Here is a 27,874-nt window from a genome sequence, read left to right on the forward strand (position 1 = left end):
AAGTAATTCCAGAGTCACTAAGAATGAGGAAACACAGAGTGCAGACAGGAGCACCCGAGGAGACCAGTTCATTAACAAACAGAACTGATGCTCAACATTATAACAAGGCTGTGCAAAGTTACTTATGTTGGTAACATCAACAAAGACGAGCGGAGACATGACAGCGATTGTTGTAGAAATCTGAGGACATGGGATTGTTTCGGCAGCAGTAAGTAAGGGATCGTTCAAACCGTGCTTTTCTCTCCTGAAACTAACGGATAACAGGACACCTTTCAGCGTTTGACTCTGAAGCTTACTGTGCAGCGTGCCGACAGTCTGCCGATGTTGTATTGAGATGTTGATGACATGTGAGCAGCGACAACCCTAACCCAGCGATCTGGGCTTTGACCGAACTGCTGAGTGCATACTGTCAGAATCACTTGATGCTCTTCGCTGCCGTTCAGCTCTGCATCTCCAGGTGCAGGAAATGTTCCCGCCTCTCCTCAGGGTTGAAATTTACTGCTCGTGTGTCTGAGTCGGATGCTTACACGCACGCCATCTGCGGGTTGGGGGGGTCCCTGCAACTCAGGGGACACAGGTTTTAGACGTGTCCTTGACCCAACACAGCTGATTTAAATGGCTAAACAACCTCCTTGATGTGTCGTGAAGTTCTCCAGAGACCTGGTAATGGACTAATCATGTGATTCAGGTGTGCTGACCCAGGGTGAGATCTAGAACCTGCAGGATACTGGCCCTTGGAGTTCCCCACCCTGAGTGTTCAATACAAAAATTGTATCCAGAGCTGTGAATATGATCCACTGATCCTCTAACACAGTCTTCATCTGCAGAAGTCTGTGGTTTGCATCCTGCTGTGGTCTAAATACTCACAGATTACATCACCCATCGTGTGATTGTAAAAATCTGGAGCATCAAACATTATTACAGCATCGTTTGGTTTGAATGTTTTAAGTTATTCACGCATGTTAATGGTGGAGCGAGCTCTTTCATTTTCTCTCAGGTCCTTTCTGGGTCTCATCCCGAGGAGATCGTTCCCACACTCACAGCTGTGATTATTTTATTAGCTTTTACTAGACTGAAACACAAACAGCTCCTGCTGCTCACCGGCATTCATCAACGAATCACAGATCACACCGCAGGTAAAGGGACAACCTGAGTGCAGCTGTGGTAGGACGAGAGGAGTCGGGTGACAGGTGATGCTGTGGCTGCGTCCCAATCCAGCGACCGCACGCTTCGTAGTGCGCATTTGTAGACCGATTACGTCACAGCGACGTCTTTCGCTACTCAGGTTATAAGTCACTCAAATAACTTAAAAATGTAATTGTTTGTTTTATTCCGCGTTTTATTTGTTCCGGAGTGAATCGGTTTGGATGAGATTAAAGTTATTAGATTAAATTAAACTTTATTAATCCATCGTTGGGTTCCTCCGGGATTTTCACACAGCTGAATAAACGTCAAAGTGTGAGACAGTCGAGAGTCCTGTTATATTTTAGATAGGAAAGAGCAGACGGCCGAATTTATTAAACTCCACCGAGACAGCGGTGACGCTAATCTGAAGGCGAGAACGTCACATTTCACAGCCTCGCACTTCCGGCCTTCTCGGTCTTCGAAGGACCCGGCACACAGACCGCGAAGGCCGGGTCCTTCGAAGGATGCAGCCCGACGCTTTGGGACACTTCTCCAATTCTAAGAGGCCGACAAATGCGTCCTTCATTTCCCCAAATTTGAAGTGTGGTCCGGTGTACACTTCGTGGTCCCATATATCCCACATTTCATAGCGCGGCGGTGGGTGTGGATATTTTGTTCGAAAAAAAGAAAAAACAGCGGATGCCTGAAGCGGAGCAGCTGAAGAGTAAACTTTAAGTAAGTACTGAATATGATGTCACTTATTTATGTGCAAATGTTTAATAATGAAGAACATTAAAACATGACTGTTGGCCACATGTCGGCACAGTTGTGACGTTAGTGACGTTTGTACTAACTTGGTTTTAAAGCCTTTAAATATGCGCCGTTCAATAGCTGAGCTTAATCTGACAGAGAATGTGATGATTTTGTGGATAATTAAAGTCGGTCATATATCCACAAACACAACAATGTGCAATACTTTTTGTGCAATACTTTTGTAAATAGTCAACGGTGCAATAGACTCAATACTTGAAATGTGCAATTCACTTGTATTTTTATTTTTATTCCTATTTATTCTATTTATCCCCTTCGTATATTTTATTTATATTGTCTCTGTATTTATATATATATATGTGTGTGTGTGTGTGTGTGTATAACTCTGTAACTTCTGTCGGTGCTGTGCTTTTTTTGGAAATCGAATTTCCCAGAGGACCCACCCGAGGGATTAATAAAGTTCTATCTAATCTAATCTAACAAGCTGAAAGTCAGTGATGCTGCTCGGTTTGCAGTCCTGAACATCACGGCACAAGCAGGATTCACTGCACTGTTAATGTGAGCTGTGTTATATTGCTGCCTCAGATACTCAACTAATCAAAGTGATGTCATAAAAAATTTAAAAAACATTTTTCTCCATTTCTGTCACACAAAGCTGTATGAAACGTTTCTCGTGGTTAGTATCATGGTTGCTAGGCAACCTCAGCAGCACGACGGAGGCCAGACCGTCCCGTTTCACCAGCCTCTCACTTCTCCTACTTCGTAGTAGAGATGGACTGATCCGATATTACGTATCGGTCCGATACTGACCTAATCTACTGGATCGGATATCGGAGAAAAATAAAAAATGTAATCCGATCCATTAAATATCACGAAAGCACCTCACAAAACTTGCAACACGCCGTAACTCACCTCAGAACGTTAGCACGTCGGAGCAGTATGCATCACGTGATAGAGCGGCTGTGGCATGCGGGACCTGTCGGTGGTCTGGATAGCATGTGGAGCTTCGCTAGCAACCCGGCATTTCATCTCCGACAAAGTTATCCCGAGAGAAGTAAAGCAAGTGTGTAAGTCCATCTCTGAATGTAAAGCATTCCTGCGTTAAGCTTAACAAGCGACTGCCTCTTCTTGCTGCTACTTCAATCATGAAACTGCTTAATGATCAGCTGATCGGCTTTTCTGTCGCGAGTCCGTCTCTCTTGTTTGCTTTTGGCCCACTTTGCAGCAGAAAGAGGAAGCCAGCGGCTGAACAACAGCAGCACATTTAAGCTTGATCAGCTGTTGTTAGAATGTATTTAATATTACTTTCTACACCAGGATCCTTTTCTACGTAGCTGACGCTGGTAACTGTGCAGGGGCGGATCTAGCAAAGTTTAGCCAGGGGGGCCGATAGGGCATTAACAGGGAAAAGGGGGCACAAAGACATACTTTTCTTTCTTATTCTCATTTAAAATGTCGAGCTTTTAATAAATAATTATCTGACACCCAAAGTTTTAATCTGATGTAAAATGAATAGAAGTCCATTACTGTATATAGTGACTATTAAGTCTAATATACCCTAGTAAGCTATAGTACTTTTTCCTTTGGGAAGGTACCATCTGTGCAGTCTGCAATTTTGTTGAAGAAAGATGTTGAATCTATTTAATATTTCTTGAAAAATAATTGATTTCTGTGCATTTTTTTCCACACTGCATCAAATTAAGGTTGATTACATCGATTAAGCATCATGAGGTGGAGTGTGAGGGGTGGTTCCCTATTTTTTATTTATTTATTTTTGTTGTTGCTGGGAGTTGGAACCCTATTAGTTAGATTGCTTAATATTTACACTAAGTACTCTTTAAAATACCAGAATAGGGAGGATGGTGTAGGTTTAAGTTTATTAGATTGATCAGTATTGCTGAACTATGAAATTTTTTTTTTTTGCATACAGGTATAACAGAATAGCTTTAGTGTAGTTGTTGTTTTAAACTTGAGTATGAACTTATACAAAATGCAGCAAGATATTAAAAAACAGTTTTATTGATTAAAAACACTATATCGGATTCATATCGGTATCGGCAGATATCCAAATTTATGATATCGGTATCGGACATAAAAAAGTGGTATCGTGCCATCTCTACTTCGTAGTACACACAGTTCGCAGACTACATACGGCGGGTACTAGGAAGTACGAGAAGGGTGTGGTCTGGATTGGGACACAGCCTGTATGTGTGAGAGGAATTTGCATCATAGCTCAGTGGCGCCACCTGGTGACAACATGACATTAGTGTTCAGAATGAAGCCTGGATGGGAGTATCGGGGTCACACATGTTGTGACAAACGCAAATCACTCCATCTGTTTATGAAACGCCATCAGCAGCAGCCAATCAGTGAGGGACAGACTTGATGAAGCGTGTGCTTTGCACAGGGGCAGGAGAAGCAGAAACATCTGCAGCATCTGTTCACTCATCATCATCATCAGTCCTGTTAGTACGCGGGCAGCTGCTGGCATTTATGTTTATGTGCAAGGCTAACATCTCATATTTACTGCACACAGCGTTACCGTAGAGACGCTTTGGAAGTACATGTTAGGCAGCCTTCGTCTCTGAGAGGACGTCAAATTCTAACGTGTTAATAATGAAAAACTGAGATTGTTCTTGTTCGGTCGATTGTTAAAAAAGACAAAGAACAAAAGCTGAAGGATAACATAAAATAATGTACAATGTTTCTCACAGCTGAACACAAAGCAAAAAATGGGGATGTTTCCTCCTATTTAGTGTCTTTTTGAATATTTTGTTGAGAATGAACGCGACCGTGGTTCAGGGGGTTGGGAAACTCATCTTGTAACCGGGAGGTTGCCGGTTCGATCCCAGCTCCGTCTGTCTTGGTCGTTATGTCCTACCGCCTACTGGTGTTGGCCAGAGGGGTCGATGGCGCGATGTGGCAGCCAGCCTTCTGTCAGTCTACCCCGGGGCAGCTTACCTCCATCAGTGTGTGAGAGTGAATGAATAGTGGGATTGTAAAGCGCTATATAAATGCAATCTATCATTAATGAAAGATGAAGTCCTGACTGCTTTATGATTCGGAGACCGTTTGATGGCGTCGGGCTTTTCTGTTCAGAACCATCGGTGAATACGAAATTTAAAATTGAAATTAATTAAAGATACAGAAGCGTTTATGCCGTAGTCCTGAAGACATCTTTCCACAATAACTGAGAATCACGTTTGTGTGTGAGGTCGTTGTACCAGCGTCGCACCTGTGCAGAAGTTTAAAGCACTTCCTTCACCTTGCTAGGTAGCAGAAGGACGCTGTGCAGAAGCCCCGCCTCCTCCCACTTCGTGCCAGAGATGAGGTGATCCCAACAGAAGACTACATGTGGCAGGAAAACTCTGTTTCTAAGCTCGGATGTCTGAGTGACCGCTGTTCTCTGGGTCTCATTAAAGAACCTTTAAGATCATCGAGTTCCATTTGCAGCCAGTTTAGGAACATTCAAGCAAAGACGACAAGATTTAAAATTATTTTGATCTCTTCATCCAAATTTTCTTTAAAAAAATACCAGATTCAAGTTTTTAAAGTTCCTTTTTTAGCTTTGCTCCAGTACTTTTAATCATCTTTGAGATTTCTATTTGAACTTTTTCATATTATAACAAACTTTGAAACTAGCAGTGAGCTGATTCGCCGAACGATTTCTTCCAGTTTTGGCTTCCTCTTTCTAAATCTTATGTGGCGAGATTGAATACTGAGAACATTGCAGCAGCTTCCTGCGCCTTACTGGAGCGGCAAGCAGAGCGACCACAGCCACCCTTATGGTTCATCCATCACGTCCGTGCTTGTCCCTTCAGGCTGAAGCGATGTGGTCTCCCTCAGGGATGCTTCAGTGATCTGAGGGACAACGCCATTGAGGGACTTGGAAATGTGAACTTGAGATTGTCAGGTACCAAAGAATGCTGCTGAGAGTGAAGAACATCAAAAATAGACGAGCTCAATGTTTCCACGCTGTCGTTCTGCAGCATCACAGAGAAAGGCTGTGTTTTTTTGTCCTCCGGACTGAAGTCCGACCCTGGACCTGAGCTCCGATCGTCTGGAGTGAAGCTTCGGTGAACCTCAGCTGTCGTCTGCTCACCACAGTGCAGAACATTGGCTTAAATCAGGCCCGAGGACGATGAACAAGAGTGTCTTTACATCACTTTCCCTGAAGGTTTGTCAGGTTACCATCTTTAAACGTGTTTTTAAGATGTAACGTAAGACTGGTCGGTCTCAGTGGGTCTGACTCACTGATCAGTAATACCTAAAAAGGTTTAATTTACACAGTTTAAACATATTTACAATGAGAAAATTCTGCTCAAACAGATAAATGTGATGCATGGTGTCCCACCAGGACACTGTACAAACAGACATGTGTTCAAACGCTGACATTTCTACCCACTGTTAAAGCGCAGGAAGCCTGAGTGGGAGCAGAAGCCGAGATTTTTTCCACAAACTCGAGTTTTCCCTCCGTGTGTCAGGAGACCGCACGCTCACGTCTTCAACCCGGCTGCAACGGCCACGCCAAAACCGCCATGGCGGCAGTGGCGTGTCCAGCGGGGTGGCCTGGGGGGGGCACAGGCCACCCCCCCAACCAGACTGGCCACCCCAAAGGCAAAACAATAAAATTCAATCAAATATTCGATTATGTTTTCACGGTGAAGTTCAGATATCCGAGTGTAAGTGAATGCAGCATCGGCTTCTGCGCTATGCGCATCACGTTAGCAAAGGTAGGAGAGCCAAGCACGAAAGACGGCACTGCAGGAAACAATTTTTCGGTGAAAGAAAATGAGGACAGAATAAATGTCCCGGTAAGTAATATTAAGTTTGTTGAGTTTAGTAAACTTCGGTGAAATTAGAATACCAAGGAAAAAATAACACTTAAAGAATTATTGCAGCCGTGGAATATTTCAGACAGTACGTTACTGAGGGCAGCTAACATAAGAGTTATGAGTTATAAGATGTAATCTAAGTCGTAACATTGCTGTATGGAGCTGCAGATTTGGTTGCAGGTTAACATCGCTGGACTGGCCATCGGGCATACCGGACATATCCCCAGTGACTTATTTTTTATTTTTTTTGTAATGGCATGAACAATGAGAGGTGGTGGATTGGCCAGATGCAGGTCGATGTGTAAAAATAACTCCGTTGTTTGGTGGTGGCTATGACGGGGCTTCCACAGAGGCAACAGGTGGATGAGGGAAGGGGAGGCAGGAGGAGAGCCCCGAGGCAGCCGCCGAGTATCAGGTGAACTGAGCTTCAGGTAAGAAGTTATGACCTGCAGTCTATCTGGTCAAATATAAACCAAGTTTAGGTGGAGTTTATTTTCGTTGTGCTTTTTCGTACTGCGTTCTAGCCAGCTTGACAGAGTTTTTATACAGCTGGGTGGGTGCTATGATGTTACTGACAGTGAACTTTATTTTATTCATAAGGTTAGTTAGTAGAGTTGCCAACGGCTCTTTAAAAAAATGGAATGGTCCCTCATTCAGAGAAAATATTACACGTTTCGTATTGAGCTGAGAAGGAACAGTTTGTCCCGGACTTTCGCTATAATGAAAAAAAGACACAAAGCGGGAGTTATTCTGTCGTTACGCTGCACAGCAGCCTCTTCTTCTCTCATTCTCTCCCCTGCCTCTCCTGTTGCTACTTCAATCATGAAACTGATCAATGATCAGGATCCTTTTTTATGTAGCTGACAGCTGGTAACTGTGCAGGGGTGGATCTAGGAAAGTTTTGCCAGGGGGCCATGTAGGGCATTAACAGGGAAAGGTAGGGCACAAAGAAATACTTTTCTTTCTTATTCTCAATTCAAATATTTAGCTTTTATTAAATAATTATCTAAATCTTACAACCAAAGTTTTTATCTGACGTAAAATGTATAGAAATCATTAGGGATGGGTATTGATAAGATTTTCACGATTCGATTCCATTTTCGATTCTGTTTATCGATTCTTTTTTAAAAAGAACACTAAGGTCGATTAGCTCAGAACTTTGTTTTATATCTTCTCTTTGAACAAGATAGAAATTTAGGAGTAACATGGCCTTACAAACCCAGCAGTGAGATCTTAAGAGATCCAGCCTGCGGCTCTTCAATGGGGTGTCACAGGGTCCCCAGGAAAAAACATTGTAAATGTAAAATAATAAAATAAATATTCTTCTGTAGCAATAACAAAGTATAACATAAATTATTCTGTAGCAATTACACAAGAATATCCAGTAATGTCCCTGCCTACAATTAAACACATTCACTTACTGAAAATCATCTGCTGTGGCAAACGGGTGCAAACCTTTGACCACAAACTGAGTCACTGCTCGGTGACATTCGTCTATCCTGCCTGAAAGGAGACGCTACCGGTAGACTGCAGCGAGAACTGGCAGCATCTGAGCCAGACTCTGTCTGTCTCATCATGGTCACTAAATGCACAGTAATGGCAGGTTTGTAATAAGGCAGATCGCGCTAACATAATATGTTAGTTGATTATTTACCTGCCGCATTAACGGGAGAGGACGTGCAAACGTTACCGCTGCTGCTGGGTTGAGATTCACGAGTCCGGAGTGGAATTAAAAACACGACATTCATTTAAGGTCATCACGTGTTTTTTGCATATTCGTAGTGTTTCCTCCCGTAAATGAAATCTCTACTTTGCAAGTATTGCAAGTTGCCCTGTTGTCATCCGTTCTCGTAAAGTATAACCAAGCTTTTGAGCGTTTGAGCCGCCGTGTTTCCTGCCAGGTAAATGATGCTCCGCAACGTGGTGACGTCATTCGGGGCGACTGGAATCGATAAGGGAATCGTTTGCAAAAATGGCAAACAATTCCAAGGATTTGAAACAGTGGGAACCGGTTCTCAACAAGAACCGGGTTTCGATACCCATCCCTAGAAATCATACATATACCAACAAGAGAGTACATCACTGTCACAACAGCATTTGTTTTCATTCAAAGTCTTTATGGCTTTAATACCTGGGGGGCTGGTCTGTAGTGAAAATGCCCAATTTTCTGTCCCAGTCCAGCCCTGCAGGTTAATACTGGCAGTGTCACCATGCCAGCTGACTGGATTTCATCAGCCAGTGTTGTTCTTGATCAATATTACCAAAGTTTACTATAAGGCAGCATAGAAAGTATTTACCTGATTTCAGGTTTTATTCAAATGTTAGTCTTTTCATTTGTTTCCCCACTTTTTTCCTGTTTCAAAATCAAACACCAGTTTGTGAGAAGATTCTTCTTTTTTTAACAGGCAGATAAAGTTTTGCATTGGCTAATTTGTCAATTGTTTGTTACAAATGTTCGTATTTTAATATTCAAAAATGTTTTTGCTCAAAACATATGTGCACTACATGTCAGTAAAAATACTATGCAAATATTGATGTCCTTGAATGCTGAATGAACACTGACAAAGCACTGATTGCATCTCTTGTACTTTATCAACGCAGTATCTAAAAACTTTGCACCGTAGTGGTTAAAATCTCATTCTAATAAGAGTTAAAAGCGCATTTGGTTATTAGGTTTATAGGATTATTGAATTATGGTTAACGGTTGGTAGAATTTTTTTAAAACATTATCTGCCACCCTTCTCCAAATCTGTGCCCCTACCTGGCCCCCCCAACAAAAATTTTCTAGACTCGCCACTGCATGGCGGGCGAAAGACTGTGACCCAGAATGTGATGTGAAAGTCGTCACGTCACAAGCAACGCGGTGAGCACAAAGACAGCGCCGTCACTCGTCTGATCCGGCCTTCACATTACCGCCATCTTGTGCCCGCAGTCGCCTGCTGTCATCGAAAGCTGTGCTTATCTCTGTAGCTGTGTCCACTGTATGGACGGGTCCATCCCAGCTGAGAGGCGGGACCTAAACTGGAGGTGTTTGACTGTAAACTGGTGAAAGTGTGCGAGTGTCCTCTGACGTCAGCTACAATCTGCACTTCCTGTGGAAACACAGCTAGCATTAGCATTAGCGAGGAAGCAAAGTTTAATTTGAGATGATTTCATTTTTTCACTTGAATTTCTCAGACATCAAAGTTAACCACACCACACACAGCTCGAGGCTTTTATTCAGACGATGGTGGGATTAAAATACGTTGATCTAGTTTCAATAAGCAGAATATAAATGACTTTAAATGATCTGAAACATGTGCAGATGTTACAATGATCCATTCAACACTGATTGGTGAAAGTCTCTGATGTTCTCCAGCTGTTTGTGCCGGCGCCTCACAGATGTGCGTTTGCTGTAGAGCAGCTGCAGAAGACGACGGTGTGCTCGGACACGTTGCAGCTCTGCAGTCTTTTGTTCCTCTCGGGCTCTGAAACAGCAGCGCGGTTTCCATGTTGATTCTTTGATCGTTGCGAGGTGACGTACGCCAGAGGTGGGACCAAGTCATTGTTTTGCAAGTCTCAAGTCAAGTCTCAAGTAATGTCAGGCAAGTCCGAGTCAAGTCACAAGTCTGAAATTTTGAATTTCAAGTCCTTTCGAGTCTTTAAAAAAAACAAACGAAAAAATAATGTTGCAGTTATGCTAAATGTAAATATTAGACCATGTAATTTTAAAATCTGTGTTTTTCTCAACACATGACAAAATAGTGAACTTAGAAAATATACACAAATTGTGAAATTGCACCTCTTTAAAATGCAGCTCAATTAAACCTAGCTCCAAGAATAATTTTCACCGACAGTTCTGAGATAAGCTGCATGTTATTCTTGGATGCGGTTGTAGGACCGGCTTTAAAATCGCATGACAAAAATATCATACACATTAAAAAAACTGCATCACCAACGTAGCCTGGACAACATTTGCTAGTTAGATGAAGTCAGCTATCTCATCGTAGCATATTTATATGCATATTTATAATCATACGGTTCTTGGAGTGAGTGCATACACTCGTGAAGTTTAGTAACTTCAGGTCACTGCAACGAGCCCAGGTACAGTTTACCGCCGGATGGGTGCAGGACCTTGAAATGCACCGTGTAGAAAGTAAAGACCATCGTACGTATCATAAGTTTACCAGTCTCACAAATCGTCTTCATAAATACACATTCGTTAACCGTTTATTAATATAACCTTTGAGCTCAACGGTAATTAATTAGCAGTGGAAATAATTTCTGGTAGCATCACAGAAATGTAGCAGTGACAATAATACTGTATGCTGTAATCGTACTGGGCAATTAGTGATACAAACAACTGTTTTATCCTGTGAATAAAAGTATATGTTTTTGTCAATGTACCATAATAACAGAAGCGAAACGCAATATTGTGTCAGGACAATTCACTATTTATGCACAATAAACAAAGGAGCGACAATTTCTGTTCAGCGCCAGACTTGCTTGTAACCTATATCACCAATTATGTTATGAAAATGACGCATTAACTACAACAGCAGACTGACCTTTGTGTAAATGCTTGGAGCAGACTAACCTGTGAGCTGGAGAGTTCTGGGACGTTATAATTGGTCTTTGAACGGCTGCAATCCAGACCATCCGTCGCCTCTTTGTTACTTCGGAAACATGGCTCGAACAATTTCTCTTCAACGACGTAATCCGATAACAACCGATCTCTTTACCCGTCGGCTTCCCGTGGCTGTCATGCGACCGGCTATTGCAGTTAATGATACAACAGCTTCTTGCCATTTTTGTGTTTCTTTTTATCGCTGTGTGACTGATTTCAATTGAAAGCCTGCGTGCGCTAGTACCGCTTGCCACGAGTTCCCAGAATCCTTTGCGGTTCTACCCGTGAATGACGTCACATTTTCAATCTCTATATAATATGCATGTTAAATTTTATATTTGGGGTAAAATATCAAGTCTTTTCAAGTAAACCGGTTCAAGTCCAATTCAAGTCCCAAGTCATTGGTGTAAAAGTCCAAGTCAAGTCACAAGTCTTAGAACATTTTTTCAAGTCAAGTCTAAAGTCATAAAATTAATGACTCGAGTCTGACTCGAGTCCAAGTCATGTGACTCGAGTCCACACCTCTGACGTACGCTGATCTGGTTGCTTATTGAAGAACAGTCCCCAAACTCAGCGTCTCACCCTCACTGTGAGGAGGTCATCTTAAATGTGCGGCTCCACCAAATAAACGTGCTCAAAGCCGCAGCCGCTGACGTCAGAGGTTGTGGGAGGGGCTACAGCACAGATGTTCCTCCCACAGAAGCTGTGTTTGCTTCTCAGGCAGGACAAACAGCGTCTCTCTGCTGTGGTGTGGGTGCTTCCTGTGTCTGGCCTCAGGGGGCAGTACTGAGCTCAGATTACACCCCACGTTAATGGTTAGCGCCGCTGACTCACAGCAACGAGGTTCCAGGTTCAAACCTGCTGGCTAGCCTTAGCCTCACCATCTTAGCAGGGCGGCGCCCTGTCCAGGTGCCCCTCCTCCAGTGACAGCAGGGACAGGAAATGAAGATGATGAATGCAGGGCCACATAAAAGTGAAGAAGAGGCAGCATGGTGAACGTCAGCGTGGAGAGACAAACTGCTCGGAGTACCAGCGGGACGACGGCGAAAAACTCTTTTTCCAGGACCGGAAAGCAGGACACTTTTGATCCGAGTGTGAGGAGAGTCCGGGTCCGCGTGTCCCTCCGTTCCCGTGTCACTTCCTCCCGTCCGACAGTCCCAATCCATCCAAAGTCCTTCTGCTCGGAGATGAGAAGCAGCAAGGAGGCGGGGAGCGCTCGAGTGAGTCCTCCTTTCCTTCAAGCTGTGCTCCCTTCTGTCCTTTCCTCGTCCCCTCATCTGTAGCGGTGTTACCCCTTATTCACTCCTCAGTTCCTTTCCTCGTTTATCCATCCTCTCCTGTCGTCCTCCTGTTGACAGTGCTTTGTCATTGGCTGTCGCTCTCTCCCAGCAGCCAATAGGTGGTCATCTTCCCTTTGCCCTTGATGTCGATTTCCCCTCGGAGCTCCAGCTGAAAGCAGTTGAACTCTAGCAGAACGTCTCGAGTCGCCGCCGACACGTGGATCTTCAGCGCTACACACACACACACACACACACACACACATACACACACGTCATGTTTGGCAACAGCAGCAGGAATAAAAATGCTGCTTTAGGTTTTTCAGTCCAACCTGCAAAAATCTAATCTGCTGTTTATTTAAAGAACATCACTTTATTCTGAAGGAGCTTTAATAAATCTGCTTCCTGTTAATGAAGCTCAGCTGTTACACGTGTAACAGAGAAACTGTTCATGGAGCACAAACTGCAGTATCAGCTGACTCAGACAGAGTCACTAAACTGAAGCCCGTCAACAGGGAAGCAACAGCCTGCAGAGGGCGCTGCTGCGTCAGCATTCACAGAGCGACGTCTTCGTTCACGTCTATCTATCGCGCCAAGTCACGTGACCTGGTCATCCTATGTGTATTCAGTGTGATCGTTAACACGAGGATCTGAACCCATTTATTTTCCGTGTGAACACCTGAAGAATGCAGAGGTCAAAGTTCAATGTTCCCTCTGGATTAGTACTCGAGTACTTAGTTACAGTTCAGAGGTTTCAGGCTGAAACTGCAGCGTCAGGTCACGTGACCTGTTTTTGTGCACGTACCTTCGCCAGTGGACTCCATACGTGATGACGTGTTGACGGTGTCGCCAAACAGGCAGTACCGAGGCATCTTCAGACCAACCACGCCCGCACACACGGGACCTGCCGAGGACACGGGGCAGTCACCACGTGTGTGTCAGTGTGAGTCTGTGTGTGTGTCTGTGTGAGTCTGTGTGTGTGTGTGAGAGTGTCAGTGTGTGTCTGTGTATGTGTGTGCGTGTGTCTGTGTGTGTGTGTCAGTGTGCGTCAGTGTGAGTCTGTGTGTGTGTGTGTGTGTGTGTGTGTCTGTGTATGTGTGTGCGTGTGTCTGTGTGCGTGTGTCAGTGTGAGTCTGTGTGTGTGTGTGTCAGTGTGTGTGTGTCAGTGTGAGTCTGTGTGTCAGTGTGTGTCTGTGTATGTGTGTGTGTCAGTGTGTGTCTGTGTATGTGTGTGCGTATGTGTGTGCGTATGTGTGTCTCAGTGTGTGTCAGTGTGAGTCTGTGTGCGTCAGTGTGAGTCTGTGTGTGTGTGAGAGTGTCAGTGTGTGTGTGTCAGTGTGTGTGTGTCAGTGTGTGTGTGTCAGTGTGTGTGTGTGTCAGTGTGAGTGTGTCAGTGTGAGTCTGTGTGCGTCAGTGTGTGTGTGTGTGTCAGTGTGTGAGTGTGTCAGTGTGAGTCTGTGTGCGTCAGTGTGAGTCTGTGTGTGTGTGTGTGTGTGTCAGTGTGCGTGTGTCAGTGTGTGTCTGTGTATGTGTATGTGTGTGCGTGTGTCTGTGTATGTGTGTGCGTGTGTCTGTGTGTGTGTGTGTGTCAGTGTGTGTCTGTGTATGTGTGTGCGTGTGTCTGTGTGCGTGTGTCTGTGTGCGTGTGTCTGTGTGTGTCAGTGTGCGTCAGTGTGTCAGTGTGTGTGTGTCAGTGTGAGTCTGTGTGTGTGTCAGTGTGCGTGTGAGTCTGTGTGTGTGTCAGTGTGAGTGTGTGTGTGTCAGTGTGTGTGTGTGAGAGTGTCAGTGTGTGTCAGTGTGTGTGTGTGTCAGTGTGAGTCTGTGTGTGTGTCAGTTTGCGTGTGAGTCTGTGTGTGTGTGTGTCAGTGTGTGTGTGAGAGTGTCAGTGTGAGTCTGTGTGTGTGTGTGTCAGTGTGTGTGTGTGAGAGTGTCAGTGTGTGTCTGTGTATGTGTGTGCGTGTGTGTGTGTCAGTGTGAGTCTGTGTGCGTGTGTGTGTGTCAGTGTGTGTGTGTGAGAGTGTCAGTGTGTGTGTGTCAGTGTGAGTCTGTGTGCGTGCGTGTGTGTGTGTCAGTGTGAGTCTGTGTGCGTGTGTGTGTGTCAGTGTGAGTCTGTGTGCGTGTGTGTGTGTCAGTGTGTGTGTGTGAGAGTGTCAGTGTGTGTGTGTCAGTGTGAGTCTGTGTGCGTCAGTGTGTGTGTCAGTGTGTGTGTCAGTGTGTGTGTGAGAGTGTCAGTGTGTGTCTGTGTATGTGTGTGCGTCAGTGTGCGTGTGTCAGTGTGCGTGTGTCAGTGTGCGTCAGTGTGAGTCTGTGTGCGTGTGTCAGTGTGCGTCAGTGTGAGTCTGTGTGTGTGTGTGTGTGTCTGTGTATGTGTGTCTGTGTATGTGTGTGCGTGTGTGTGTGTGTCAGTGTGAGTCTGTGTGCGTGTGTGTGTGTCAGTGTGTGTCTGTGTATGTGTGTGCGTGTGTCTGTGTGCGTGTGTCAGTGTGCGTCAGTGTGAGTCTGTGTGTGTGTGTGTGTGTGTGTGTGTGTGTGTGTGTCTGTGTATGTGTGTGTGTGTCAGTGTGAGTCTGTGTGCGTGTGTGTGTGTCAGTGTGAGTCTGTGTGCGTCAGTGTGTGTGTCAGTGTGTGTGTCAGTGTGAGTCTGTGTGTGTGTCAGTGTGTGTGTGAGAGTGTCAGTGTGTGTCTGTGTATGTGTGTGCGTGTGTCTGTGTGTGTCAGTGTGTGTCTGTGTATGTGTGTGCGTGTGTCTGTGTGCGTGTGTCAGTGTGCGTCAGTGTGAGTCTGTGTGTGTGTGTGTGTGTGTCTGTGTATGTGTGTGTCTGTGTATGTGTGTGCGTGTGTGTGTGTCAGTGTGAGTCTGTGTGCGTGTGTGTGTGTCAGTGTGAGTCTGTGTGCGTCAGTGTGAGTCTGTGTGCGTCAGTGTGAGTCTGTGTGTGTGTGTGTCAGTGTGTGTGTGAGAGTGTCAGTGTGTGTGTGTCAGTGTGAGTCTGTGTGCGTCAGTGTGTGTGTCAGTGTGTGTGTCAGTGTGAGTCTGTGTGTGTGTCAGTGTGTGTGTGAGAGTGTCAGTGTGTGTCTGTGTATGTGTGTGCGTGTGTCTGTGTGTGTCAGTGTGTGTCTGTGTATGTGTGTGCGTGTGTCTGTGTGCGTGTGTCAGTGTGCGTCAGTGTGAGTCTGTGTATGTGTGTGCGTGTGTCTGTGTGCGTGTGTCAGTGTGAGTCTGTGTGTGTGTGTGCGTGTGTCTGTGTGCGTGTGTCAGTGTGAGTCTGTGTGTGTGTGTGCGTGTGTCTGTGTGCGTGTGTCAGTGTGAGTCTGTGTGTGTGTGTGTCTGTGTATGTGTGTGCGTGTGTCTGTGTGCGTGTGTCAGTGTGAGTCTGTGTATGTGTGTGCGTGTGTCTGTGTGCGTGTGTCAGTGTGAGTCTGTGTGTGTGTGTGCGTGTGTCTGTGTGCGTGTGTCAGTGTGAGTCTGTGTGTGCGTGTGTCTGTGTGCGTGTGTGTGCGTGTGTCTGTGTGCGTGTGTCAGTGTGAGTCTGTGTGTGTGTGTGTGTGTCAGTGTGTGTCTGTGTATGTGTGTGTGTGTCAGTGTGAGTCTGTGTGTGTGTGTGTGTGTCAGTGTGTGTCTGTGTATGTGTGTGCGTGTGTCTGTGTGTCAGTGTGCATCAGTGTGTGTGTCAGTGTGAGTCTGTGTGTGTGTGTTGTCACCGCTGTGAATGCCGATCCTCAGCTTTAGCTGCTGCTCGGGTCGATGGCGGATCTTGAAGGCTCTGACGGCGTCCAGCAGGGCGAGCGCCATGCGGGCGATCTCTCGGCCGTGCAGCTTCCCGTTCCTCACCGGCAGCCCCGACACCACCATGTAGGCGTCGCCGATGGTCTCCACCTGGGGGCGCCACAGCACCGTGACATCAGTTAGAGTCGCACTAAAAGTTGTCCTTATTGTGAGCTGGTCTCCATGGCGATGCGCTCTGTTGCTCAGAGCTGCCCTGAGAACAGGTCGGAGGAAAGAAACGAGCCGTTTACCTTGTAAACGTCAAAGTTGTCGATGATGGCGTCGAAGCAGGTGTAGAGGTCGTTGAGCAGAGTCACCACCTGCAGAGACATCAGCACGTCAGACTGAAGGACGGTGTTTGAGCGCCCCCTGCAGGCCGCTGGCTTTCAGTGTGTGAGAGAACATGTTAACACTTTATAATTCAGTGTGTTTTATTTGATACAACAGCGTGATTATAGATTTATACTTACAGGAACACTGACACGTGGTGTCAGGTTTGTACATCAAAGCACTTTATTTAATATTCATTACATTGATCTGCATGAAGCCCTGCCTGAGACGACTTACAGGTTACTTAAACTTCCAGTATAATTATTTCTGACTGGTTTCCTCCTTATCCCAGTGTGTATTTGTAGGTAAATATAATTAGATTGTAATTTCAAATAAAATGCACTGAAATTCCTTTTTAATTCCAAATCATACTCTTAGTCGCTATCCAAAAACCCTTACAAGGACAGGTGAGGGAGAATTTTCTAGATTAAATCCGTAAATGTATGCAGCGGCGTCCGGCCAGCCGAGGACGCCCCGTCTGCTGGGACATCGTTAATCGTGCTGCCTCATGAGTTACTGATCCCTGCAGTACAAATATGAGAATCTATTTCCACCTTTTATCCATCCGTTCTTATCAGGGTCACAGTGGGCTGGAGCCTGTCCCAGGTGTCTTAGGGCGAGAGGCGGGGCACACCCTGCACAGGTCGCCAGTCTGTGGCAGGGCTAACACACAGACAACCATTCACACCTATGGACAATTTAGAACGACCAATTAACCTAACCCCACTGCCTGCACGTGGGAGGAAGCCGCAGTATCGATAAAGTTTCTCATTTCATTTACTCTCAAAAATGTTTCCTCTGGATTTTACTCCCCTCGACCAGCCCATTGTTCTCCACAAATACGTTGAGCATGTGATTCTGAAATATGGATCTCGCCAGCCGCCCTCAGCCCGCGTGCTAACATGGTGGCAAGCATGCAGCGTCTGAACCTGCAGCAGAAACACCAGCGTGTCTGATAAGACACCTGCACTACGCTGCAGGCGTTTGACACGTCAGTCACACGCAGCCCTGACGGCGTGACAGGACGCAGAGCCGATTTCAGAGTCCAAGCTCGGATTTGGGAGGATCAGGTGTCCGGTGCTACTCTCCGTCTGGCTTTCTGTGTTTGTGTCTTTGGACCTGGAAGCTGTGTGAGAAGTACTGAAGTACTCAGGTAAACTCGTCTCACCTCCATCGGCGTGCTCTCTGCGGAGATGGTGGTGAAGCCCACGATGTCACTGAAGTAGATGGTGACCGAGTCGAAGGCTTCAGCCTGAACCGTCTCTCCACGCTTCAGCTGCTCGGCCACCGAACTGACAGAGAGACAATACGGCGCCATGAGTGTGTGAGCAGGGGGCTCCGCCCATAAAAAATGTCCGTGTGCACCTCGGGACCTTCACCACCTCTGCTGCTGGACATCCAACCTTGGATGCCCCTGTCTGACATGTGCGCTTGGTGCACACCCCTCACACGGACTCTTTTCCTCCCATCGGCAGACGCTATCGCAGCATCGGGGCCCGATCCTCCAGACTGCGAGACAGCTTTTTCCCACAAACCATCAGACTCCTGACCTCACTACCAGCTCCCCCACTCCCCCCACCACACACACCCACACAAACCAGTAACTGACTCTACTGGACTTCACACATCGCTGCCTTTGTAAACACAGACGCTGCTCTGTGGACAGTCCTGCTCATGTTGGTCACTTTAAATCATTTATACTGTAAAACTGCTGCGTTGGTTATTTTAAACCACTTCAAAGTCACTTTAAATCTCATTTTATAAATTGTAAACGTTACATTTATTAACCCTTTTTACCTCAAAGTGTATATTTATTCTTACTCTTCCTGTATTTATTGTTGTTGGAACTGGAGCCTCGTCATCTGTCTCTCTATATACTGAACTGTATATAGCAGAGATGACAACAAAGCTTACTTTGATGTCAACACTATAGGACAAGAATCCAGAACTGGTTCCCAGTAGTCCAGTTCCTTGGAATTATTGGTCTACCTGCTTTTCAGTTCTTGCACTCCAGCTACAATCAGCTGACATCAGCTCGTGTGCTAGAGGAAAAGAGCTGCGCAGCGTGCAGCGTGGATACAGACATTACTAAGGACGACAGCGTAATAGTGAAGCGGAAGATCCATCCAGGCCGCTAACACGACTGCCTGCAAGCGCAGACGGCATGCTAACGCTAAGCTAGCCAAAAACCCCGAGAGACGAGCAGCGCGTATGCAGACCTGAGCCCAGCAGCCAGAGCCTGAACAGGAAACAAAGAGGTGAGGCTGCAGCCTCTGTGTCTACCTGCCAATGTTTATAGAATCACCATGACAACCGCTTTAAAGTCTCTTCAGGATCTGTGTTGGTGTGTGCGACTGTGACTCAGTTTATTTTGTAACAGCCAAGTAATGTAACGAGTATTCAAACCAAATACTTTCTCCTGGGAGTAATTAAGTAACATACTGCATTACTTTTTTATTCTGTGTAATGATGACTTTTTTTGAGTAACGACTGCAACACTGAGCCAATGAGAACCCAGCGAGACTCAATACAACGGTCAATAATCAATAATGATATCAATAATCTTTAAGTTATTATCAGTTCTAGTCGCCACAGACCTCAAACTCACACCAAGACCATCGCCATGTTTAAATCGACCCCGCCTTCACATCGAGGGTCACCACAGCCGAAGAGCGCTGCGTCCAGCATTCAGACAAATATCTGACAGGCTCGAGCATCGAGGCGCAGGTGTGTGAGCGGGACTACAGGTCACACCTGTGCACAGCTGGGCAGTAGAAGAGGGGAACGCCTCTTTCTGTTTACACCAACCAGCTGTGCCTCCACCCAGCAGACCCTCCAAAGTACACGGCAGGAGGAGTATGCTGTTATTTTGGTGTAAAAAAATTTGCAAGGACAAATGTTGCATTTTGAGAAGAAAATAATTTTATGAGAAGAAAAATAATTGCTGCGTGCAAGAAATGTGTTTCAGTGTTTGCTGTCACACACACGAGCTCACCAGCTACTAGCCAGATCCAGCAGAGCGGTTTGGTTCAAACTAGCTTAAAACCAACAATGCTCTTTAAAAAGTCTATATTTAAAAACAAATAATTAAACATACTAACTGCAAAGGGGTTTGGCTACACTCTGGACCGTGTTTCTGGAACGCAGTAGCTGTCGAGCTGATTGGAGACCAAAACAGCCAATCAGAATTTTTGCATCCAAGTCTGTGATTGGCTGGTTTTGTGGCACATTTGTAACGCTGTACAGAGAGTTGAGCGTGCAGAGATGTTGAGAGCAGGTCTGCAGACGTCTGTGAGCACACAGAGCGGCTGTTACTGTGTGTTTATGGACATTAGCAAACACTGAAACACATTTCCTGCATGCGGCGATGAGTTTGCTTCGCGCAAAATAATTTTCTCCTCAAAATGCAACATTTGTACTTGCAAACATTTTATTTACGTGCTCTCAGAATAGACGCACAAAAATAACGCCATAGACGAGCGGCCCATACATCACACGCACAACTGCACATGCTCAGAACCCAGCTGTGAGGAAGATGTCCAAAGGTGCACCTGAGGAGGAGGAGGGTATGTTTACTGTAGAGCCGCACTGTGTGCAGTAATTGCAGTACTGACTGTGGTAGTATCTGGTACAGCAGGGCTTCGGCCTTGCGTTTCTCCTCGTGGTACGCCTGCGTTCGCTCCTCCACCAGCTCCTCCAGGTTGTTGGCGTACTGCTCCATCCGGGACAGGAGGTTGTCCAGGATGTTGGTCCGTGACTCCCTGAAAACACACACATGGTGTTCTGGGTGGGCAAAAACCATAAGTGGGCTCGTGTCCACTTTACTATCAGTTTAGTTTTATTTACACAGTGCCAAATCACAACAACAGACGCATTGAGGCGATTTATACTGTAAGGTCGACCCTGCAATAATACATACAGAGAAAAACCCAACAATCATATGACCCCTATGAGCAGCACTTTGGCGACAGTGGGAAGGAAAAACTCTCTTTTAACAGGAAGAAACCTCCAGCAGAACCAGGCTCAGGGAGGGGCGGGGCCATCTGCTGTGATTGGTTGGGGTGAGAGAAGGAAGACAGGATAAAGACATGCTGTGGAAGAGAGACAGAGGTTAATAACAGATATGATTCAATGCAGAGAGGTCTGTTAACACATAGTGAGTGAGAAAGGTGACTGGAAAGGAAAAACTCAATGCATCATGGGAATCCCCCGGCAGCCTATGTCTATTGCAGCATAACTAAGGGAGGATTCAGGGTCACCTGGTCCAGCCCTAACTATATGCTTTAGCAAAAAGGAAAGTTTGAAGCCTAATCTTGAAAGTAGAGATAGTGTCTGTCTCCTGAATCCAAACTGGAAGCTGGTTCCACAGAAGAGGGGCCTGAAAACTGAAGGCTCTGCCTCCCATTCTACTTTTAAATACTCTAGGAACAACAAGTCGGCCTGCAGAGCGAGAGCGAAGTGCTCTAATAGGGTGATATGGTACTACAAGGTCATTAAGATAAGATGGGGCCTGATTATTTAAGACCTTGTATGTGAGGAGCAGGATTTTGAATCCTGGATTTAACAGGAAGCCAAAACAGGAGAAATCTGCTCTCTCTTTCTAGTCCCTGTCAGGACTCTTGCTGCAGCATTTTGGATCAGCTGAAGGCTTTTCAGGGAGTTTTTAGGACATCCTGATAATAATGAATTACAGTCGTCCAGCCTGGAAGTAATAAATGCATGAACTAGTTTTTCAGCGTCACTCTGAGACAGGATATTTCTAACTTTAGAGATGTTGCACAAATGGAAGAAAGCAGTCTTACATATTTGTTTAATATGTGCGTTGAAGGACATGTCCTGGTCAAAAATGACTCCAAGGTTCCTCACAGTGTTATTGGAGGCCAAGGTAATGCCATCCAGAGTAAGAATCTGCTTAGATACCATATTTCTAAGCTTTTCAGGGCCGAGTACAATAACCTCAGTTTGATCTGAATTAAGAAGCAGAAAGTTAGCGGCCATCCAGGTCTTTCAGATGGAGATGTTTCACTCTGTAAACACACAAATGCAGTTGTTCCCTGTGTGGCCACAGGATGTCACTGATGCACTGCTCTGCTCGCGGTTTCAGGTCTTACTTGTTCTGTTTGCGCAGCAGCACTCGGATCTGGTTGAACTCGGGTCTCTCCGTCGGCTCTTCGGCCCAGCAGCGCTCCATCAGCTGACCCAGCTCGGGGCGGTCACTCTGCGAGTCGATGGTCGGCCTTAGGCAGGGCCACTCCCCCAGAATCACGCGGTCCACGATCTCTGCACAGAAACAGTTCAGCACGTTCAGCGACGTGAACCTTAAACTACCAGCTCATTGGTGATTTCAGGTGGAGCGCTGGTGTTGGTGCACACGTTATCCTCTGCTCGGAGCCTCGAGCCGCTCGAGGATGAGCAGCACAGTCTCTGTAAAAATGTCAGCAGAGTTAAAAACATGTTTCATGAAATGTGTTGAGCACATTTCATGAACGCAACCTTAAAGTAACACATTTAACTGGATTTGATCTGTGACTGAAAGCAGACTGTGCAGTAAAACAAGTGACCACGAGCGTCCGTACGAGACAAACAGAACAGCTGACGATGATCCCAGCGACGGTTTATGGTGTAACACTTTATTTGACTTCCTTATAAATAACATAAAATCCCTTTCAGACTTGTGCTGTTAGCAAACCTGTCAGCATGACGCAGGTTCCCATGGCGACAGCGGGTCGTACCTGAGCGACGGAGGCGACCAGCTACACAGACGCCGAGTCCTAATGAACGGAAAGCAGAGACGGGAACGTCCAGTGTGCTCCGTGCGAATAAATCAGAGGCCAGGTCATTAGCGGTGATGAGGCTCGCCGCTGCCAGAGCACGCACCTGAGCAGAGAGCAGGTAAACAGCTTCTGCTCCCCAGCTGCTCTGTGAGCGTGCAGCAGCAGAGCTCGGCGTGCAGCAGCAGAGCTCGGCGTGCAGCAGCAGAGCTCGGCGTGCAGCTTGAAGCGCTTTCTGTGGTTTGGAGCGAACGCAGAAATGACCTGTGAGCGAGAGGCGGCTGAGGAACCAGCGTGGATGTGCTGTTTGCTCAGCCTCTTCTTCTCTGCTCTGATTCATCCCAGCAGGATCGCGGCTTAATCTGAAACCAGGTCGACGCCGATCACATGACCCGACACGCACACCTACAGGTGTGCATGTGCACCATCAGCCTTTAGAGCTGCACACCTGCAGCAGGAACCTCAGAGCTACCTACCTTTAGGGCTGAGCGGGTCTCCCTCCAGGTAGAAGGCTCCTCGTCGAAGCGCCACCTCCTGGAGGATGATGCCAAAGCTGTAGACATCTCCTTTCTGGGTTCCCTGAGGAGGAGGACACTCCATCCTGAGCAGCTCTGGAGCCATCCACAGCTTCTCTGCAGGGCGGCACAAACAGAGACCTCAGGACTTGAGCTTAAGATCGAAACCTCTTCATGTTTAACATTAAAGAGTTTGAGAGGAGCGTGCTGCTAACATCGCTGCCTGACTTCAGGAAAAGCAGATTAACGGCAGAGAGCTGCAACTCACGGGCGTAGTAGGCGTGAGCGTCACTAGCTGCGTCGCTCTCAGACCGAAAGCTGGACAAACCGTAGTCGGTGATCTTCAGGACGAAGCGGTTATCCACGACGCAGTTGGAGGACTTGAGTTTACCGTGGGAGAAGATGACGCTGTTGTGGAGGAAAAGCATGCCCTGCAGACACAGAGAGGAGGACAGCACTGACAACATGTTTGTTATCACAGGTAACGCCACCTGGAGGTAACTTATTACTGTTGTCTTCACTTTGAGTCCTGCCATCATCCAATCAGACACCGGGGACCCCAAAGCTCTCTAACTTTGACTCCTCTGTCCTCGTTAACCTGCTCGCTTCCTCCTCGTACTTTCGCTTTGATGAGTCCCACATGCATCGCGTCGACTCCACTCCCTGAAACTGCCGTTAACGAGCTTCAGTCCAGGAAGCAGAAACTTAACGAAGCAGAGACTCTGCAGGAAATGGAAACGTACCTTTACGATGTCGTTAATGAGGGAATATTTAAACATCCAGTCCAGAGTGATGCTGTCGTTCTCCAAGATGTCCTGAACACACAAACAACCAATAACCTGTCAGCGGTGACCTTGGCGAGATCTCCTCAGCACCAGCCGTGACGCAGCCGTGACGCCGTCACCCTGACCCCCACCCTTAAAGCCGTACCTGCAGACTGCCTCTGGAGCAGTACTCTGTGACGATGCAGCAGTTGGGGGGGTCGATGCACGCTCCAATGAACCTGGTCAGGTGTTCGTTCTGGACGTCTCTCATCTGCACAGACGGAAACATTCAAAGGCTGAATTCACAGGAAAACACGGGGGGCATGACTCCGCCCTCGGTGACGCCCACTGTGGAAACAGACTAAAGCTGGCGTCTCAAACGTCACTGTTTGCCACTGCTGTCGTCTCATTGGACGGCCACTTCAGCGTTCAGGAAGTCCTCTCTGTGCGTCCAACACGTGGCAGCGCTGTGTTCATATGTAACAAAATAAAGACGTCAGTGTGCCCGTGTCACCGAGCTGACACAGCCTCACGTTTGTGCTCTCTGCTCATGTTGGTTTCATATTCAATCATTTTGAGAAATTATTTTAACATTTCACGCAACAACAAACAAACCCTCTCCGACAGAAAAGCCAAACTGCTTTAGATTTCTTCACATCAACATACAAGCAGGGCTGACGTGGGCCGCAAGTGGCCACTGGGCCACGAGTTTGAGACCCCTGGACTGAAGGGACATTTCACAGCGTTGCCCATTAGACCTCCTCAGACCAGGTCCAGGTCCAGACCATGAAGCCTAGAATTACCCTGACCCGAACATCGTTCAGGTCGTTACATCAGTGATGTAAATCCAGAAGCTCAAGTCTGGAGAAGAATAACAGGAAGTTGACCGTGGAACCACGTGTGGCCTGAGAACATGTGACACAGATCGTCTGTTTTTAATTAGCTGAATATTACATTTTCTTGAATGTGTGCAGTGTATGGATTAAAATGACCGAACCATGTTTACCCTGAACTGGGTAAACTGGGAGAAATAAATGAATGGATGTTTGGATGATGAAGGCCCCACTGTAGCTGCACTGACCCTGCTGGGAGCAGCTCATGCTGGCTGCTGTACTGTACTGGTGAGCCTGGTCCTGAACAGGAAGCAGACAGTAAATGTTCCCGTTCGCTTAGCCACTCTGAGCTGTTAGCTTAGCCGGTGCTAATGGTCACGTGTGACGTGTCAGACACTCACGTGTTTGAGCTCAAACAGCACCTTCCTGTTGAGCTCGATGCGTTTCTTGTTGATGTATTTGATGGCCACGATGTTCCCCTGGAAGAAAACAAAGAGCAACATACCAAAAGTCAACAACAGCGACCTTCAGTGACACGTGACATGATGCAGACGCCTCACTTCGTTCTCGTCGCTCCCTCCTGTTCTCATCGTGCTCGTTAGCTGTTTAGCTAACCTGACACGGGAGGAGCTGCATGTGAAGGTGTTCTGCTCATTTCCAGCTTTTTTCCCTTCTGCACTGTTAGAGCGGTCCAATCAGGCTTCAGAGGCATCGCCCCCTCCTGGACCTCAGATCGGCATCTCTGATCTGGTTTATGTGGTTCTAGAACAAATCAGGATAAAATACTGATGCAGACTAGCAACTCTGTGATTGGAGGGCTCCTGTCTTCATAACGAGCTTTTCCACCTGCGGCATCATTAAGACCTGAAGAAATAATCAACGACCTCTGACCTTTCAAAGTGGTGACTGATGAGTGCGGTGAAAACGGCACTCGGCTGATTGGAGGAGGAGGGCGGCTTCCTCGGAGCAGACTAAGCTCCAGGTGTTCCCACCTGAATCCTCACTGTTGAAATCAGCGCCGCTCTGCAGAGTCTGTAAGAGTGTTTGAATATGAAACAGCAGGACATCACAGTCCCATGATGCACCTGGACGAGGCCGGCCCTTTCACGTGTTGGTCCTGCAGCGGGTCATGAAGGTGAACACCGCCACCTCGGGCTCCACCGTCTCCAACCATCCCTCGCAGCAGCTCTCGCCGCCATCTTCAAACCTTTCTTTCACCCCTGCAGCCCTGACACTCATCTCCACCCACTTCACGCGTCTCTGTTCCCACCCACATCCTGCACCACCCACATATTCTTCTGCAGCACCGCAGTTTTGTGCTGTTCTTCCTCCTGACGCAGCCTCCCCTTTTTATCGGACTGGGAGCAGGAGGTCACTGACCCTCCCCCTGGTGAGTCCACGCTGAACGGCAGAGCACGGCTGATTAACTCCTCCCCTCTACGCCGATCACACGTAGTGATCCCCAAACAACGATTTCATTTTCTTTCCTTCTGGTGAAAATATTTTTCTATATGTGAATTTTTTTAAATTCCTGAAATGCTGAACTTTTGAGATGATGGAGGGCGAGGAGGCTGAGGAGAGCGAGGAGGCTGAGGAAGATGAGGAGGGCGAGGAGGTTGTGGAGACTGAGGAGGGCGAGGAAGATGAGGAGGGCGAAGAGGCTGAGGAGGGCGAGGAGGCTGAGGAAGATGAGGAGGGCGAGGAGGGTGAGGAGACTGAGGAGGCTGAGGAAGATGAGGCTGAGGAAGATGAGGAGTCTGAGGAAGATGAGGAGGGCGAGGGGGTGAGGAGGGTGAGGAAGAGGAGGATGGCGAGGAGGCTGAGGAAGAGGAGGGCGGCGAGGAGGCTGAGGAAGAGGAGGGGGGCGAGGAGGCTGAGGAAGAGGAGGGGGGCGAGGAGGTTGAGGAGGGGGGCGAGGAGGGCGAGGAGGGCGAGGAGGTTGAGGAGGGGGGCGAGGAGGGCGAGGAGGTTGAGGAGGGGGGTGAGGTTGTGGAGGCTGAGGAGGGCGAGGGGGTGAGGAGGGTGAGGAAGAGGAGGATGGCGAGGAGGCTGAGGAAGAGGAGGGCGGCGAGGAGGCTGAGGAAGAGGAGGGGGGCGAGGAGGCTGAGGAAGAGGAGGGGGGCGAGGAGGCTGAGGAGGTTGAGGAGGGGGGCGAGGAGGTTGAGGAGGGGGGCGAGGAGGGCGAGGAGGTTGAGGAGGGGGGCGAGGAGGGCGAGGAGGTTGAGGAGGGGGGTGAGGTTGTGGAGGCTGAGGAGGGCGAGGGGGTGAGGAGGGCGAAGAGGGTGAGGAAGATGAGGGGGGCGAGGAAGATGAGGAGGGCGAAGAGGCTGAGGAAGATGAGGAGGCTGAGGAAGATGAGGGCGAGGAGGCTGAGGAAGATGAGGAGGGGGTGAGGAAGATGAGGAAGGGGTGAGGAGGGCGAGGAAGATGAGGAGGGCGAGGAGGCTGAGGAAGAGGAGGCTGAGGAAGAGGAGGAGGCTGAGGAAGATGAGGAGGCTGAGGAAGATGAGGTTGTGGAGGCTGAGGAGGGCAAGGGGGTGAGGAGGGCGAGGGGGTGAGGAAGATGAGGAGGCTGAGGAAGATGAGGAGGGCGAGGGGGTGAGGAAGATGAGGAGGCTGAGGAAGATGAGGAGGGCGAGGAGGCAGAGGAGGAGGCTGAGGAAGATGAGGAGGGCGAGGAGGCTGAGGAAGATGAGGAGGGCGAGGAGGCTGAGGAAGATGAGGAGGGCGAGGGGGTGAGGAGGGCGAGGAGGGCGAAGAGGGTGAGGAAGATGAGGGGGGTGAGGAAGATGAGGAGGGCGAAGAGGCTGAGGAAGATGAGGAAGATGAGGAGGATGAGGAGGGCGAGGAAGATGAGGAGGGCGAGGAGGGGGAGGAGACTGAGGAGGACGAGGAGGGCGAGGAAGATGAGGAGGGGGTGAGGAGGGCGAGGAGGATGAGGAAGATGAGGGGGTTGAGGAGGGCGAGGAGGCTGAGGAAGATGAGGTTGTGGAGGCTGAGGAAGAGGAGGCAGAGGAGGAGGTTGAGGAAGATGAGGAGGGCGAGGAGGGCGAGGAGGATGAGGAAGATGAGGAGGGCGAGGAGGATGAGGAAGATGAGGAGGGCGAGGAGGTTGAGGAAGATGAGGAGGGCGAGGAGGCAGAGGAAGAGGTTGAGGAAGATGAGGAGGGCGAGGAGGCTGAGGAAGATGAGGAGGGCGAGGAGGCTGAGGAAGATGAGGAGGGCGAGGAGGTTGAGGAAGATGAGGGGGGTGAGGAGGGCGAGGGGGGTGAGGAAGATGAGGA

The 27,874-nt window shown here is 47.7% G+C and overlaps 1 protein-coding gene across 3 annotated transcripts in view; it reads right to left on the reverse strand.

Moving 5' to 3' along the window:
• Positions 1–9,931: 9,931 nt before the first annotated feature.
• LOC143421198 (atrial natriuretic peptide receptor 1-like) overlaps positions 9,932–27,874 on the reverse strand; it is a 60,564-nt gene continuing 42,621 nt past the window's right edge. For all 3 annotated transcript variants that reach the window (XM_076890397.1, XM_076890398.1, XM_076890396.1), the window contains 12 exons: positions 24,992–25,069; positions 23,924–24,028; positions 23,737–23,808; positions 23,262–23,424; positions 22,955–23,110; positions 21,819–21,987; positions 20,322–20,468; positions 17,876–17,999; positions 16,629–16,697; positions 16,314–16,488; positions 13,420–13,518; positions 9,932–12,848 (listed from right to left, as the gene is read on the reverse strand). In XM_076890397.1, coding sequence (XP_076746512.1) covers positions 12,703–12,848; positions 13,420–13,518; positions 16,314–16,488; positions 16,629–16,697; positions 17,876–17,999; positions 20,322–20,468; positions 21,819–21,987; positions 22,955–23,110; positions 23,262–23,424; positions 23,737–23,808; positions 23,924–24,028; positions 24,992–25,069 — 1,503 coding nt within the window. In that variant the 3' untranslated portion in view covers positions 9,932–12,702. The remainder of the gene's footprint in view (positions 12,849–13,419; positions 13,519–16,313; positions 16,489–16,628; positions 16,698–17,875; positions 18,000–20,321; positions 20,469–21,818; positions 21,988–22,954; positions 23,111–23,261; positions 23,425–23,736; positions 23,809–23,923; positions 24,029–24,991; positions 25,070–27,874) is intronic.

The sequence above is a fragment of the Maylandia zebra genome, linkage group LG11 (genome assembly GCF_041146795.1).
Source record: "Maylandia zebra isolate NMK-2024a linkage group LG11, Mzebra_GT3a, whole genome shotgun sequence".
NCBI classification, from domain to species: Eukaryota; Metazoa; Chordata; class Actinopteri; order Cichliformes; family Cichlidae; genus Maylandia; species Maylandia zebra.